Source organism: Fistularia commersonii, chromosome 22 (genome assembly GCF_037954325.1).
Source record: "Fistularia commersonii isolate RoL2024-O1a breed Wild chromosome 22, RoL_Fcom_v1.0, whole genome shotgun sequence".
In the NCBI taxonomy this organism is placed as follows: Eukaryota; Metazoa; Chordata; class Actinopteri; order Syngnathiformes; family Fistulariidae; genus Fistularia; species Fistularia commersonii.
This window is the reverse complement of record NC_141305.1, coordinates 11,950,322-11,967,498: the sequence shown is the minus strand read 5'-3', so window position 1 is coordinate 11,967,498 and position 17,177 is coordinate 11,950,322. Positions and strand designations below refer to the sequence as shown.

General features: G+C 42.1%; 1 protein-coding gene across 3 annotated transcripts in view; it reads left to right on the top strand.

The window, feature by feature from the left end:
* Positions 1-1,397: 1,397 nt before the first annotated feature.
* cux2b (cut-like homeobox 2b) overlaps positions 1,398-17,177 on the top strand; it is a 97,359-nt gene continuing 81,579 nt past the window's right edge. The window contains exon 1 of one of the 3 annotated variants that reach the window (XM_086169306.1): positions 1,398-1,855. In XM_086169306.1, coding sequence (XP_086025432.1) covers positions 1,793-1,855 — 63 coding nt within the window. In that variant the 5' untranslated portion in view covers positions 1,398-1,792. Of the gene's footprint in view, positions 1,856-2,126; positions 2,585-17,177 lie in introns of those variants that run through there. The other 2 variants (XM_086169308.1, XM_086169307.1) reach the window with 2 other exon arrangements.

Sequence of the window (17,177 nt, the reverse complement as noted above, 5' to 3'; positions counted from 1 at the left end):
TGTTGATAGACATCAACACAACACCACCTAGGAAATTGACAGAACTGTCTGAAGCGCTCCTTCTGATTTTGAGAAGAACCCGAGGGTCAGAGTGATGATCCAGCGTCACTTTTATCCTGATTAAAATCATGAATGCCAAGATTGAAAATGTGGCATTTACATGTATTGTAAGAGGAGGGGTCACTTTTCCAACGCCAGTTTATTCAGTCCAGTGTCCATTCAGGATTTATGCTTACTTTTGAATCCTCTTTTTTTTCCTAAATAATATCAAAAAATACATTAAAAGACGGAAGATGTTTTCTTTTTCATAAATTCACTAATGATTTTATCCTCAGACAGCCCTCTCCATTCATTGCAATGTTCCCGGGTGCTCCACTTTCCTTCTTATTACATTCGAATCCGGCACTTTAGCCTCACCCCGGAGCCACAAACAAAATGAAATAAGCAAAAACTTTTAATAATCTCCCCTCATGTGTTTGTCTATGACAAAGGAATATGTCATTATCCCCCCGAGGCACTAGAATATGACTCATGGAGATATTATTTTCTCCCGGACACTGATTTTCTTATGTGATATCAGCTGGAGGCCGCTGGTCACGGCGCCTGGGTACGTGACCGGGATGTGGAAAGTGGATTAAACCCCTAGATTTTATGGATACCTTCACTCGGCCATAATGGCATAATTAATGGAGGTAATCACACAATGTTCATCCGCACATAACCTTGCCTGGAACACTGATGTCAGCAGGGGGAGCAGCACTCTACAGCACCCCCCTGACCAGAGGTGGGAGTTATTTTAGGCACACAAAGACCACCCTCGTGTTTGATTAAGTGAGAGTACAATATAACACCTGACAGTTTATCCGCCCCGGTGAAATCACATATATGAGAAAAAAAAAAACACTTAAAAGATGTTCATCTATTTTAAAGGGGGTTTGGTTGAACGCGTGCACGCTTATCGATACATTATTATGGATTCTATATCGATGCATGTGATCAGAGGGGTGCGCGGGTTAACGCGATCTGGGGCTGCAAAATAATGACAATTCAAGCCATTATATCACATCGGAAAATGTGGAATTGCATTCATTACGTGGATCACATTATTTATTGATTTCCACCACTTCGGGTATGTTGTTTATGCGTGTGTTGGCGTTTAAAATAAACACTTGATTGAAGGTATCCAACACGTGGCATGATAAATGTTAATTAGTTTAAAAATGAAGAAATGACAGTCAAAAAGCAACGATAAAAACAGCAGGATTCAATGCAGCTGCGATAATGCCGACAGTTTCTGGAGATAGTTTTCTCCTTCTGGTGTCTGTGCTTGTGTATTTAATCCCACGGTGAAAAGTAGGCTCGGCTAAATTCCCCGAACTCCTCTGATCTACACATCATCTTTCTTTCTTTTTTTTTTGTCTTCTTGTCTTATGCTCTCCCCCTTCTTTTCTTCCCAGACGCTATTGATCAGCCCAGAGCTTTACGTCACTATTGATAACTTTGCCAAAGTAACATCAAGTGCAATTGTCCAGTTCACGTCGCGGGCGGAGGCGCGGATACTACAGCTCTTTACTCCCCCACTCACAAAAAAAAAGGACTTTTTTTTTTTTTTTTTTAATCCGTCTTACTTCCACAAACCATGTTGGTAGACTTCTCGTCAAAGCGAGCGTCTGTAAAGTGTCACTGTTTTTTAAAAGTACGAGCGGTGACCGTAAACGTTGTTTAACGAGGGGGGAATCCAGCCCACATATTTATTGCAGCCGCTGAAAAAATCTCCTCAATATCCCCCAAGATGGCCGCCGATGTAGGATCGATGTTTCAATATTGGAAGAAATTTGATCTACGGCGGCTTCAGGTTAGTGCTATTCTCACCCTTCTCGGTTGTTTTTTCGCCAGTGCTATGCCTCGTTGTTGTACCCGGGTGTGCGTTCAGTCATTTTCGAGAGAACGCACGCCGAAAGCGGCGGTGTTAAGCATTGATAGTTATTAGAAATTGATCCCTCTTCTGCCTTTGTTCAGTTCAATCATTGATCAGCGGCGGAGCGACCGCGGAGCAGCACAGCCTCCGTTAGCCACACCGATCCAGGATCAGCACCGCGGACAGCACTGCTGTTTACACGCTTTGGCTTTTTTTTTCCGCTGCTTTTTTTCTTTTTAATATTACCCACGATGTGTGCCGCCGTTACTTACACGCACGGAAACTTTTAATGTGCCCCGGCTCGTTTGGTTTCCCGGACGTTTGACTGTAACTTTTCCCGGCCACCTTAATGTTTAATGCGGTTTGTGTCGACGGCCGTTGAGCCGCCGCCGCCACCGCAGCAGCAGCAACCCCTCTCGCCGGGCTCCTCTTGTAATTTCTTTTTCCTTTTTTGAATATCTACATCCCTCCCCGCACAAGTTTCTTGTTTTTATCGTCGAACTGGAAAGTTTATTCGGTGGACATGCGTCAACATCTGCGGACATTTTACGGCGTTTAACGCGTAAAGCGAACACTTCGGGGCAGCCGTTGTTTGTAGACTGTTCTCGAAGTCTCCGGAGCGGCGGACCGTAATGTTTGTAAGTGTACGCGCGGGGAATGTGGCAGGTGAGCAGTTTGTTTGTAACGCGAGAGAGTAACGTGTACGTGTAGTAACGTCAACTAGCATGTCAAGCCACTAGCCTGTTAGCTTAACCTCCTTCTCTCCCGGGGTGAAAGTTGAATTTCCTCCACCGCATCGCTGACAGAGTAGGTGGGAAAGAGGGGTTGAAAGCACTCGAAAGAAAAGAGGGAAACGGTGTGCGTGTTGGAGGGGAGCTACACGTTGTCAGTTTCCACCCCCTCCTTCTCTCTCCCGAAGCCGCATAGGGCTGTTCGGCCGGTGGAGAGGGGTTGTGTGTGTGTGGTGGTGGGGGGGGGAGCTGTGTAATTGTATTCCCCGCTAATGTTTGTAAATCAGCCGCGGCCGGCGCAAGGGCACCGTCTCGGCCGTCTGACTGATGTTCTGTAACATGAGAAATGACAGCAGCGTGGCAGTCCGGCTCCCCCCTCCGGAGAAATCAGCCTACCGAGGAGGAGGAATGAGACCTGCTGGCGCTCGGTCGTCTCTGGCTGCTCGAGTGTTATTCCAGCTCGCAGCCGCCGGACCTCTCTCTCTCTCTCTCCCTCTCCTTCTCTCTCTCTCTCTTTCTCCGTCAGCCGGGCTGGGGATCACAGGGGAGGCGAGGGAGCTATTGTTGTAGCGGCTCCCGTGGAGCGTCCTCCCCGCATGCTCCTCGCCCCGGTCGCACGCAAGGGGACTTGATCCGAAGGGACGGTGCAGCTCCGGAGCTCCGTGTGAACTGCCCCCCTCCAGGACGCCCCGGCCATTACCTGGGGCCAACGAGCGAGGGATGTAGTAAAACAGGCAGGTTTGCAGGCGGTGATCCTCGTAAAAGTACTCTGCCGCTAACACAAGAAATATTCCCGGCACCTGCGGAAAAAAAAGTGTTAATTCACGCTTGCATTCCCTTGAATGACCTTAGCCCCTTAAAATAAAATATATCACTTTGATATCAGCACCACTGCCAAATGCGCTTCAGGAGGGTCTTGGTCTCCTTATAGCATGGATTTATAAATCCAAAGCTGTGAGAAATCATTGGTAGGTGCACAATAATCTTTTGCACTGGTTGCTTGCGTTGCATCAAAAATGACGTGTTTTCCATATCATTCTATGAAATTGAGACGAAAATTCAAGCACCTGAGGTTTTTTTTTTTGCCCCGAGAATGTGCATTTAAATGTACATTTTGCTGAAATAGTCACGTGCGGGTCAACATGATAATGATATTCTGTCCAATAAATATGACTGACTCAAAAGAGCATTGATGTTCCAGCTTTCTTTTAAATTCTGCATTGAAACGTGTCGGATGTCGTTCGACGACGTGGCCTGACACACATAAGCTTAAGGCTGCCGCTAATGATTATTTTAAGCATCTATTAATCCATCAATTATTTCGTGGTTAGAGAAATGGTTGAACAGTCTATAAAGTGTAAGATAATGGCAGTGTCCTCGAGTGCTGAGTAAGGCGTCTTAAATAAAACGTGTTATTAAAAATGTTACAAATTGATTTCTTAATGCTCAAAATGATGTGATGAATTGCTCAAAATATCACGCATTATAAATGTGGACAAAAAAAAAAGATAATTGTCACATTATAAGATAGTGAAATAGAGGATTTAGAGTTTCGCTGCTTGAAATGTGTCTCAAATTGATTGTCAAAACAGTGGGCAATTAGTTTAAAAGTTGACAACTAATCAATTAATCAATGGGTTGCAGCTTTTTATGAGTCACGGCATATTATGCTCATTGATGTGTTTAGAAAGTGGTGGCTGTTTGTGCAAAAGAGCGAGATTACTCAGAACTAACTTTCGTTAGATGGATGCTGGATTTGAGCAGTGTTGGACTGACAGCAACCCCTCTCGGTATTATAACAACGCGGCTGGAGCTTAAATGCGACATCCTGAGCCACACGTGTCAGAAATTAATATCGTCACCGATTTATCATTCAGTCATGGTTGAATCCAGTTTCTAGACGTGTAAAATCATTACAGCTGCTCCGACATCTTGGAACGGTTTTCTTGCCTCAGTCTGGTGACACATACGCGTTATTTATATCAGTGGAGCTCGTTGGAACATTTATTATGTCGTTACAAGTTATTATATGAGTAAACTGAGTGTGCAGATCTGGTGGTGTTTGTGCAGTAGATGTGTTCTTCCTAGTTGTACAGGATGAATAATTCACCTGCAGCCTGATGAAAAGAGGGCAGGGAAAGTGTAAAGCGCTGAGGTGGTGTGACCTTGGTTCCTGCTGGCTGCAGGTCACCCGGCCGCTGCTGTGGTAATCATTCACACCCGCCAGATGGCATTTCTGTGGGCGAGCGTGAAAAGGACGGGTCAGGGTCTGTCCTGCCAGGCCTGCAAAGAACTCCAGGCCAATATGGTACAGATAGAGAGAGAGAGAGAGACAGCGAGCGAGAGAAACTGAGAGAGAAACTTTGCAGTGCCAGATAATTAAATGGTGTGGTTGATATTCACTGTTTAGTTACATGGCAGTGTTAGATTTGGTGTCAGTTTATCACTGACAGGGCAATATCGGCAAATAAAAACTGTTGCGTGATAATCAGAGGACCACTTTTCAGTATTGATGTAGATCACGATAGCTGCTTTGGTATTGACAAATATGCAACATGAACAAATTGAGTGTCTTCAGCTCCATAACCAATTCGAAGTGTTAGTGAGCTGATATTTTAAATAGATTTTTTCAAAACTCATATTCATTCTAGATTTAGGACCCTGCCATGCTATTTCCTTCAATTGCTTACCTATTTCTTGCCAATATTTTGATCATTTCAGCAATTTCTCAGTCTTTCTTTTCCCCCAACCCTTAGATACATTCATTCAGAAATTTTTCAGAGCTGTCACTTTAAAAGTTTTGGGCACTGGTATTCTTATTCCAAAGTTATCACTCGTTGTCACTCGTAGAAGTTTCTCTTGATTCAGAAATACATCAATAGAACTCCATGGAGTGATACCAAAATATTTGATTTTTTTTTTCTAGACATTGAGCATTGTATGGTCAGTAAAATGGCTTGTCAGGACTTTTGAAATAAACATAATCCACTTTATGACAGCATAGATAAAAGGAATTTGATGTATCATTTCACTGCTATGTCTTTGCACTTGCACTTTTAAAAGTAATGCACTCTGAATGTTGAACTGTTTCGAAACAGGCCATTAAGATTTGTTTTAGCCATAGAAAACTCCAGTCTTTTTAGTGCTGTTATTTCAATCCATCTCTGTTGTTTTTAGCCATGTTGCAATGCTGCGCTCATACGGTGAAATAATGCCCCACTGATTTGTTAGCATATCTTTGCCTTGTTTCCAGTCTCTTTTTTCCATGAATTTAAGAGGCAGTGGTATTTTAGATCAGGAACAAAAGCTTGTGATTGTACTACATTTAGCATGACTCAGTTGCTCTGGTGTCAGCTCTAATCCACACACAGAGACAACAGTATTGCCAAACAGTGAAATTGCTTTGCAGCCTGTGAGCCTGGCTGCCTCTGCTGCCAGCCTGCTCTCTGTGCTGTTTGCCAGTAGCTTCCCCTCCCACACACACACACACACTCACACACACACACACACACCAACCTTGCAATCTCAAATTGGCTGTGAAAATCGGTCTCTGTCTCCCTTTCATTCATGCTTAAATGTATTTGTTTGCTGATATTGTTAATGTCACATGCATCAGTATAATCCCATTGTAAGGGAGAGTAAGTGCGTCCACAGCCCCTCAGATCTTGTATTATTTGTCGTAATGACTGTATCATTTTATTCAAGCTCTGTGATACGTATAAAAGGCGTCAAAGTTGCCCTCCGCCGTTGGTACGATGTGGGCTCATTATTTCATCTTTACTATGTTGCCTTATGCTGGCAGGTTTCTCAGATCTTCCGCAAATTACATACGATGTTTGAATGAAAGAGCTGCCCACCTCATCGTAATCAGCCCCGGTTGCAAGGCGGCTTCTTCATATAAACATTCCTTAATATGCTTTCATTTTCTCCACTTCATTGAATCGATGGGTGGGGCATGTCTGTCATGGTCTCACATCCTTCAGGTTGTCCCTCTTTTCCTTTGACACTAACAACAAAGGACATAAGGAAGACAGGAGCTTTTACAGGACTATCTGGGGCAAATTGAGATGTGAAATCCAGGAGCCATAACCCCACTACATAAAACGCGGGAACATTAGAGAGCGAGCGCAGTGAAACAGACTTCAGCATTAAGCTGTTTAACCTCTCTGTGTTGCATTAGTGGTAGCAACTTCAAAGCAGATGCTTCAGTGTTGGAAGCAGAATGACAAATGGGTTTAGAGACAGCTACGGTGAGCATTCTCACATAAAGACTAGGCCTGTCATTAATGTCAGCTTAATCACTTTGACCTTCCTTCAAGTAGATTTCCATACCTATCCCTTCATTTTTGTCTCGCTTGTGCTGCTTGTTCCAAACTGCCGTATGTGCTGTTGTGTGATAAGCCCATGTGCTCCGATGACATGACATTCTTTATCAATGAAATTGCACTTGAAATGTCTTGAAGCTATTGCTGGTTTGCTTAAATTACAACAGAGCATGTTTTTCTTCAATGTCCGACTTTCACAAAGACCAATTTGAAATCTGTTGTTCTAGATTTTGAGATAGTAGTCCACATGATCTGGATACAGTTAAAAAAAGGCTTTTAGAAAATGATGTTCTTGAAATCATCACCAATAAGCCTTGCAGAAAGAAAACTCTGATAAAAGCCAATAATCACAAACACTACTACATTATTGCTGACCTCGGGTAGGCTGATATTAGCTGTAAAGAATATTGAAATACAGTCTCTATTTCCTCTAAAGCGCCTCATGAACAGTTAATTTAACCCTATAATGCGCCATAATGAATTAACAACTTCTTTTTCTGTTCAAACCATAAAAAAATATTATGTGTCCAGGTCATAGGGGAGGTTCATTTACCGTGAACCAAGATTCAATAGTAGCTTGCACTCCATCCTACTACAGTGGGTTAAAGCATTGTTTAGTGTCTGTTGGAATTGATTGATTATTTTTTTACTTTACAGATCCAACTACCCCTTGACAGAAAAAAAAACATCCCTGTTTTTTTGGGATTCTGGCATTTGTTGAAAAAGAAATCAAATTACTACCTTTTGAAATCATGTCCTGGTGTGGCAAACAGAATAGGCATAATTTATCCCATAGTTGAACATCCCACAAAGAACAAGCTGTGACGTATGACGATAACAATACAAGGTTGAGCCAAGACAATTACGCACACCTGTCTGGTTTTGAGAGGGACAAGTGTTCAAGTAACAAACAGGGAAGGTTTACTGTTTGGACAGAAAGAATATCTCTCCCAGTACAAGATTTCTTACTTCAGGAACAGGTCTACATCTCTGCAGTACGCTCAGGGCTGCCCTCTGTGTTCGGAAGTTATATTACAGTAATAATTCAGTAAAAAAACACAATGCTCTGGTTGTCATGCGTGTATAGCTTCCAGCCATGTGTGGCAGTGCTGAGCACTCTGCATTATTGCCGAGAGAAAAATGTCAAGCTATTTTTGTAATGAAAGAGCCTCTTCTTCACCAAAATAAATCTTGTCATTTGCTAGTTAAAACCCGCATTATGCAGTTTCCCCCACACAACTGGTTGCTAAACTGAATGATACGGATATTTAACTGTATTCTCTTAAGACACATAAATGTTTTTTTTTTTTTAGCATGGCTGAATAATCCATGTTTTAAAGGTAGGGTGATGTAAAAAACTGTTATCTTGGGTCAGTGGTAGTGTAGAGAAACCCCAGAACTCCAAATGTTTTCATCAGAACTCAATTGTATTGCAGAAATGTCATTATATAAACTGTTGACAGTAAATTCACTGGATGATTCAAAGTAACAGAGACAATACCCTCAAAAGAAATGATGCTGTTGGATACTTGGTTCCAACAAAAAAAAAATTCTATTCATCTCTATTACGCTAATTATAGAGATTGATACTGTTGGACAGATCACCACTGTAATCGTGTGAAAAAATGTATCAGTTAAGTCACATAAAACAACCCCTCAGAGCAAAGCATCTTGGTTGAGGATTTTTCAAGGAATTTCATGGTATTGGTCATTGATTTTATTTTTATTTTTTTGCAGAGGGAGTTTTGCACTTACTTGTACTTACTTTGCACGTGTAAAGTCTACTGCCACTTAAATTGCACTCATCCTTGCACCTGCACTTTATGAGTTGCACACCAAGCCGCACTCAAACGTCTTATTGCACTGCCACTATTCTATTGTAATATTCATATTCATATATATAATCATATTTATCATAATGTTTACAACCTTCCTATCGGCACATATCCAAATGCACTGCGGACAGCATAGTAGGAATGTCACTGGACAGGGAAACACATTTCTATACTGTATACGTGACAATAAACACTTTGAATCTGAATCTATAAGTCCTCAGTATCTCAGCATCAGTCATTTCTCAACAATTTGATCTGTTATTTCTCAACAATTTGCACTACAGCAGTCTGGAATTCTCTTTTTTTTTGAAGAGCTTGCTGTGTAAGTATCCTCTCTCATCTCATACCAGTAGAGCAGTACCACACTTTTTTTTCGTCAGGAGCGCACCCTTTGTGGTTGACAGTGCTTCATAGCTAGAGAAGCCAGATTTTTCATAGCAGTGTGTTCTCTTGCCCCTAGGCTGGAGCAATTGCTTTGCAGGAGTAAATAACCAGCTTTAACAAAACTTCAGGGACACATTAGTCAGCTGGAGGATGGCTCCATGGCGGTAGGGCAGCCTCCTCTTCCCTGACAGTGAGGCGGGCGGAAGCTTCAGGAGGAAGGAGGTAATGGCTCATCGGCATGGTTATAAAGCTGTGTCCTCTCTCCCCGCTGTCAGCCAGTCCTCTGCCCAGCAAGCCCAGATTGAACTACGTTTCTCCAGTGTGGCCTCGGCTTTATCTGTTTTGACCGTCAGATTCTACGGCAGACGTGTTGAGCACCAGCCCTTTCTTGTTCATTTCACCAGGCTTACATTGAATCCCAGTGCCCTCTCTCGATTTCTACGTGGCGGGCCTCAGCTGAATTTGATAGAGATTCACTTGCTCTATTTCATTTGGCTGTTGCCTATTTTGTTCTTTGCGATTGCCCCCCGAAAAAGCTACCCCCCCGCCCTTTGAAATGGGCCACAGCCAGGCTTTTGTACGTGTGTGTTCTGATGTTGCGTGTCATGTAGCTTAGTTTAGCATGGCGTGATGGGTGCTCCTAGGCCCGATGCACGCATGAGATCAATGCCTCACTAACCTTCTCCAGGTTGTCTTTGGGGATCTGGGCTGCTCTCATTATGTGCCAGTGCTTGGAGTATGTTTACCAGACGGGAGGCATAGTAGTCTTGTGCATGTCACCTATGTAAGGACTGTTTATCCTCATTTAACCGGGCAGGGAAAGCGAGAAGGAAGAGCCTATGATGTTTAGGAAAAAAAAAACCCAGAATTTGTTATTATTAAGCAGATACGCTTTTTAATCACAATAACACCAAAGGTGAGTTATACCCTAAACAGATGAATCAGGTTTGTTGTGTTAGCAAGGCTTTGTGCAGCTGCTTCCCTCTATAGTTAATTACTCTCTTAATTCATCCCCAGCGTTGCAAAGGGATAGAATAAATCTGAGCTGTATGCACTCTCTCTGCATCACCAGGAAGGCGTAGACTGGGACCCTGAAGCGAGCAAGTGACTTCAAGAGGTATAGTTTATCATTTTTAATGGAGAGGAACAGGAAGTAGAGATGTGAAGCTGGGTGCCGTGATTTATATGCTGCCTCAGAGTTGGGGTAAAAAAGAGCAAGTCTATCTCCCTGTCCACACCTCCGGTTAGCAGTTGCTCCCATTCGAGTAAGATACCTGCTCCTCTCCAGCACCACCAAAATATACTTGCTCTTCGCCTGACTCTCCAGGGAAATAACACCAAAAGAGCAATTGTTTTCCCAACTTGAAGATTTTGCAGAAAGGACTGCACTTTTATGCATGAATTATTACAGCAGTGTATGATGATGCATCCCTGCCTTCTTCACCGTATCTGGTTTTGTTGTTCTTTGAAATGGCCAATGATATCATGCCTCCAGTGTCACCTGTTCATTTAGTTTGGTAGTGGAGGGCATTGGGGTATTGATTAGTGTTTGCAACTGTGTTAGCAGCTCTGCCGGTGTGTAATATAGGCCTTGAGGCTATTCTGTCTTTCCATTCAGTCTCATGAGTGTATCCTAGACCTTGCATTCTTAATTAAATATGCAACTTTTGACTGCAACAGGGTCACTATTTTTGCATTTAAATGTGGTCATGGACACCCCTCCTTACATACACGAAGTTCAGGGGAATATTCATACATATTGGATCTCTGCGCAAAAAAGGAATAAAAAGAACAAAAAACTGAATTGAGTCTTGCCTTTCTTTTTTCCCCAGTTTCCCTTGTTAGCTTACTTCTGCATTCCCCCTATAGTTTTTTTCCTAGATGAATTTTATGATATTTTCTACCCTCCCCTTTCCCTCTCCTTTTTCTCGCTCGGCAGTTTTCCCCAGATAGGTTCCACAGTGTTTTAGAGGGGATGGATTTAATTGCTCTGTGGGGATTGGTTGGCTGTGCCGGGCTCGGCTGTTTAATTAGTGTACCCTGCCGGGATTGGTTTAATGCTTCATGATCTTGAAATTGTCTGATTGTTCAGCCCTCTGGGGACTCTCCCTGCCTACGTAGGCCAGCAGGTTTAGCTAAACATTGCTCCAGGCTTCTGCTGTATGTGGCAGGGGTAAGAGTATGCCTGAGGAGCTGAAATTTTGCTTTCTGAGGGGGGGTTCAAGAACTATGACAAACCAGAGGACATGCATATGAAGTAGACAGTCCTCCTGGTTCCCTTGAGTTGACATGCCAGGCTTCCCTGGCATGTTTATTTGTACAATATTTAATCCCAGCTTAATGCGATATGGAAATAATCCAATTGATTATTAATGCAGTTCCAATATTTAAACTGTGATACATTGTTTCTGTACGATAAGTAAGCATATAGTTCTTTTTTGTTTTTTTTTGCTCTAGCCAGGAAAAATAGTTTCCCTGAATCAAGGTCTTATGTTTCTGAAGGGCCTACTTGATGCATTTTGTTGTTGTTGTTGTTTTCATTATGAGGCCAACATGGTCGCACATGGATCTCTGAGTTATGCACTTGGTCACCTTGAGTGAGTGGAGCTGTGGAGATTACATTTGTGTAAAAGGGTGCAGGGCGTCTCTCTGTCCCCTCTGTAGCCTCATAGAATGCCCTTGGATTTCTTCAATCATGGCAGTGATGTCGACCTCAACACTAAATGTGCTTGGCATCAAATCCTGGTTAAGGGACAAGTGTCTGCCGCTGCTGCTGTGCAGTCCGGTGCGGATAGTACCCACTGAAAGCTAAACTCATTCCGCCTCATCAGACTTATTGAGCCAACTCAGTCAAAGAAGTCAACCTTGAAGCGCATAAATCTCCAGTGGTTGATAATAAGAATACCTTAGTCTTCTCATAACGTGTTTTTCATGTTGAACTGTTGAGTGTTCTGGTGCAACAATGATTATTTTCTGTCTGAGCCTCCTCTATTAGGAATCCTCAAGGTAAATGACATCCAAATCACGCATAATGCTTTTGTTGACTGGATCATCTGTGCTACACTCAGGGGGTCATTTTTTTCTTATACCTTATTATGTTTACATCCTCTGAGAGACTGAGTGGATGCACATGATCGCTGAGGTGATCGAACACATGGCAACTGAGCTTATCCCAAATGAGAGTCTCACCCTCAGCTCCATCCTCTTTCTCCCCCTCTCTCTGGGGGAGATGCCCTGATTACTGAGTGACTTTGTGCTGGAATTGAGAGCCTCTCCACCTGTTGGGATTGTTGTTTGTGCAATGTTGATAAGGGTTGTGAGTAATCACGGCAGCCTTGTTGTATGGACAATCTTTTAATCTTGCTATTATGAGTGTTGTTCAGCTATGTCGTAACATTTTAGCCATTTCTGATAAATGTTGCCCCTGCTCTCTCTCATTCAGCACTGGATAGTAGGTGGACTAGAATAGAACGCAAAATCTACCTACATCAGGTCCTTTTCTAAACATTGTACCGTGAACTTAGATCAATGGTACATCAATGCCAAAGTCAACAATGACGGTGTCTCATAAAGCCTAAATATTTAAAATGTAGAGCTGGTTGTTCTTTAATGAAAAAAAAAAAGATGTCCCATCCCCACTGCCTTTTGGGCAGGATTGCTTATGTCCAGCATCCGTCTAGACGCGCGGCATCATTAACCTGCCGCGACCTCAACCCCTGATGAATTGGCTCTCACGTCCCCTACAGCCTAGTGTTTGCAGACCTCCTCCCGTCCACAGGGAGCTAGGACTCCTCTGGACTGGCCATTAGAGCCACTAGCTCCACTGGCAGGCATTAATAGGCCAAGTGGCCGGAGCCTCTCGCAGACTGCTGAATAATTCAGAGCGTCTGGACTGTGTCTAGTCCCGGGGTGCAGGGGGGATGTGAACTTAGGAGCAGGGTGCAGGGGCTGCACCGGGGTGCAGGGGTTAATAACAGGTCTGTCTCTCTGTGTCAGTAGCTGCTCAGTCCCTTCCATCCCCCACCTACCGGGTGATGCACCCAACCCCAACTCACGTATGAAAGAATCGTATTCAGTTGATTAGATTTTTCAAAATGGATCAATTTTTAATCAGCAGAGCTTCTGACTATGGTCAATACCATTGTCACTGGGAAGAGAGTTGCAGGACAACCATCTATATTTACATGAATGTTTGTTTTTTATTGTATGCAGATGGAGAGGTGAGAAACCAGCCAGAGCACTGCACTATGGAAGTCCCTGGCCTGCTTAAGTAGGGATATGGGCTCTTCATGGAGGTCTGCGCTAACATTATCACCACCCAGGCCTCTGCAAATACTGTGCTTTCTGATCTTGCCCTTTGAAAGATCAGCAGTATTTGTTTATCACGTCATAGCATAAAGATTGGTTTAGATTTTTTTTTTTTTTTTTTTTGTTCGCTCTGCAAATGGCGTTTCTGTCCAAAGATAACTTAACCTATTTGGATCTGCAAGCACAGAGAATGAGCAAAGTGCTGGCAACGTTGGTGTAATTCAACCATCAAAATTTCATTGAGCTGTTGGGACACCGTAACATGTTAAATAATGAAGAGTCCATAAACTTAATGTTGAAAAGGTCTCAGAACTGCTGAGGAGGTCTTGTTATGACCTGACACATAAACAGTAGCAGAGTTCCCTCGAAGATGATCCTTCTTTAGAGTACTCTGGTTTTTGTGGTCAAACCCTTGACAGTTCTTTGTGAAATGCCTCAAGAAACATTTGCATATAAACACCTAGGTGGAGAGCCTGCTCACTGTTATTAATCTTCAGTCTATCAAATGCCATTCTGTCAGTAGTGGGACAACATCCAGAACATGTTAGACCAAACAGAGCACATTGTAAGTACAAGTAGTGGATTAACATCCGCCCTTTTCAGCTGCTCTCTAAATGGCAGTTTATTTTACCATTAATAAGTTATTTAAATATGCACTTACATGGCGGGACACATTACAATATTTACCTAGCAGTGCTTCAATGGTGTCCTTTATTAAAGAGAGATATGTTTCCGTAAACAAGGTCAAATGGAGCAGTATGGTGTAAAATCAATACTCCACTGTCCTGATGAGGTTAAATCATTTATCAAAGTCAAAAAGATAGATCAATAATATCACAGCAAAACATTTTGCATTTTGCTTATTGCGCCTATCAGTGGTAATATATTATACTTAGTACAGCCATGAAACAATTATAGAGAAGAAGTAGAGCGGTTTAGGCTAAGTTGGTCAAGCGGGTGGCCCTCCATTCTGGAGGCTGGCAATTCCCTTGCTCCTGTCTTCATGGTGAAGTGTCTTTGGCCAAGACATGGGGCTCCCACTTGCTCCTGATGGATCCGGTTAGTTCCTTGCAAGGCAGCTCTGCGGCCATCCATATGTGAATTTGAGATCAGGGGTAAAGCGCTGTGAAACTGTAAGGTGTTGATAGCACGACACATGTTTAGACCAATTACCATTAAAAGCAATGGTATATATTGGTTTTGAATAATCACATATGTAAGATCTGTTTGAAATTGTTATATTGTAATACGCTTCAGATTTCATGGACATGAAGGATTTATTCTAAATTTTACCTTCTGCATCAATGTTAAACAAAGCAAAAGCACCTATTTAAACTGACTGTCCATAACTGTACATACGTATATCCATTTTCTACTTTTTTTATGGAATCATGGAAAGATAGAAAATCAGAAACATTTGCCTTTCTCTCTCTCAGAAAGTGGTAACACCAGACAATAGGATTTGTTCAGGGCGAACATACCAAAAGACATGTATCCGTCATTGTAACAGAGTAACCATGTTAATTGAGGCAGAAAGTCTTTTTGTTACACATTGACTACATGTCATTAGTTATGAAATCTGACAATGCATGGTCTGCCACCTCCGGATACTCACCACCGTCACATAGACTGCCTTTTCTGAGGACGTCAATCACAATAAGTTTCTAGTTTGAGTGAACAAAAGTACACAATACAATTTTTGTTTTCATCAATCCCATTCTTAAAATGCACTGTTGAGGCACGCATGTACGAGGCACGCATGTACGTGCCTGAAATCTGTCCCCCTTTGTACTACATTTTGGAACGTGTCCATAAGTCAAACTGCTTCACAACACAATCACTTGCTTGTATAGATGAGAACGTAGGTATTTGAGTCAGTTTTGAAAATTAAACATTTAAGAAAAAAATTTACATCCATGTCATACTGTAGGAGGGAAAAGTAGAAAGAAAGTTGCAGGAATGGTAACACGGGTTTTGTAAATCATTTCTGCAGCAATGATCACATAAAATGTCAACAGTTGTATGAATTAAATATTCTTTGAAGATGTCATACAAACAGCTCAATGGAAATATCTCTGATTATCGCATCGCATGTAACTTAAGTCCTTCTTTTAATAATTCCGTTTTGGTAAATGCAGTATTCCCTTGCACCACAACAAATGTCTTCTTACTGTGCGAGTTTACATGCCAGACAATAACAGAGATTTCATTTTTTTTTTCCCTAGGATTAACATTGAATAAAATATGAGACCATATTCCAATCTTAATACTATAGCTACTTCTTAATTTCCTTGACAAAGATCACATCTTGGTCCAATACCAAAGATTGACACTCTAAAGTGTCACATAATTGCATAAGATACATAGGCGACTTGCAAAACTGACCGGCCTGATGTCCTGCTTCTGTGAAGAGATGATGACTTTGACTTACTTTTAATGACCTATTGACTTATTGATATTACACTAGCATAATGACTTATTGCTGTACTGTTATAATGGTATATTGACATGGTGAAATGTTGACATATTGACCACATCAAGACATAATGAGATCAACATGGCCTTCATTGTAAGGATAATTTTTAGTTAACAACAGACCATCTTGTCTTGCAATACCACCTTATTCATCCAGATGCAGTAACAGTATGCTCCTGTCAGGTTCTTAAAGGTCTTAAATCATAGGTCTTATTTAGATTTATCTCCCAGGAAAAGTTGCACTGCTAGTGTTGAACTTGTAAGCTGAGGCTCCAGCTGGGGCATGGCCAGTACTCATGGAGTTCACCATATCTCCAAAGCTGTTAACCCGGTGGCAATAGGGAAATTGGACTGACACATAAGCAACAGCGTAATGCAGTTCTTGACCTTCGAAAATAAGTGTGATCTTGCATTTGCCAAAATGCTGATTCTCAGGTTAGAACAGCAGAGTAATCACACATTACACTTTCTTTACTCACCTTCTAGTTGCACTCAGATTGTCAAGTTCAACTGCCACTTAACTAGCTAAATCCCAAAATGTTTGTCTGTACCCAGCCACAATTTAACAACTCCCTACATAAATAGGATAGGGCTATCCTAAACTCATGAGAACACTGCCACTAGATCTCTGCTAATCCCACACATGCGCTTTTAACATTTTTATTCTTCTGTTTCTAACTGACAATGGATCAAACATGAATGGAAAAAGAACCCTAATTTGGATGGTGCACTTAATAAGAAAGGATTTTCCAGAGTTAAGACATGATCATAAGGCTGACTGGAAAAACTCAAAGCTTCCACTAAGGAGTTTTTATTTTTTGCTCAAAAATGAAAATGTTTTGATTCACTTGTAAGATGCCAGTTATGTTGTTTTCCCTTCTCTGCTCTCTGATTTATAGAACTGCATAAACCAGGCAAGGTTTTGAATTGTAAGCTGCCTGCATCCCTATAGCCATTCATATTTGCAGCTTTCCTCTCCAGACCAGTTTCTCCTGATAGCCTCCTTTTTCAGGTACAGAGACATGCAGTGCACTTTATATGCAGTTATGCTGAATAGGTGCTGATGCATGTTGAAAACAGTGTTGCAGGTGCCTTGTCAAAATGTGCAGTAGCACAACTCTGTTTAATATGCAATCAATCAGTTGGTGGATTCTCATTTGTACACGCAGCATTATGAGCTTTCTGCTCCCCAGACTCTCAT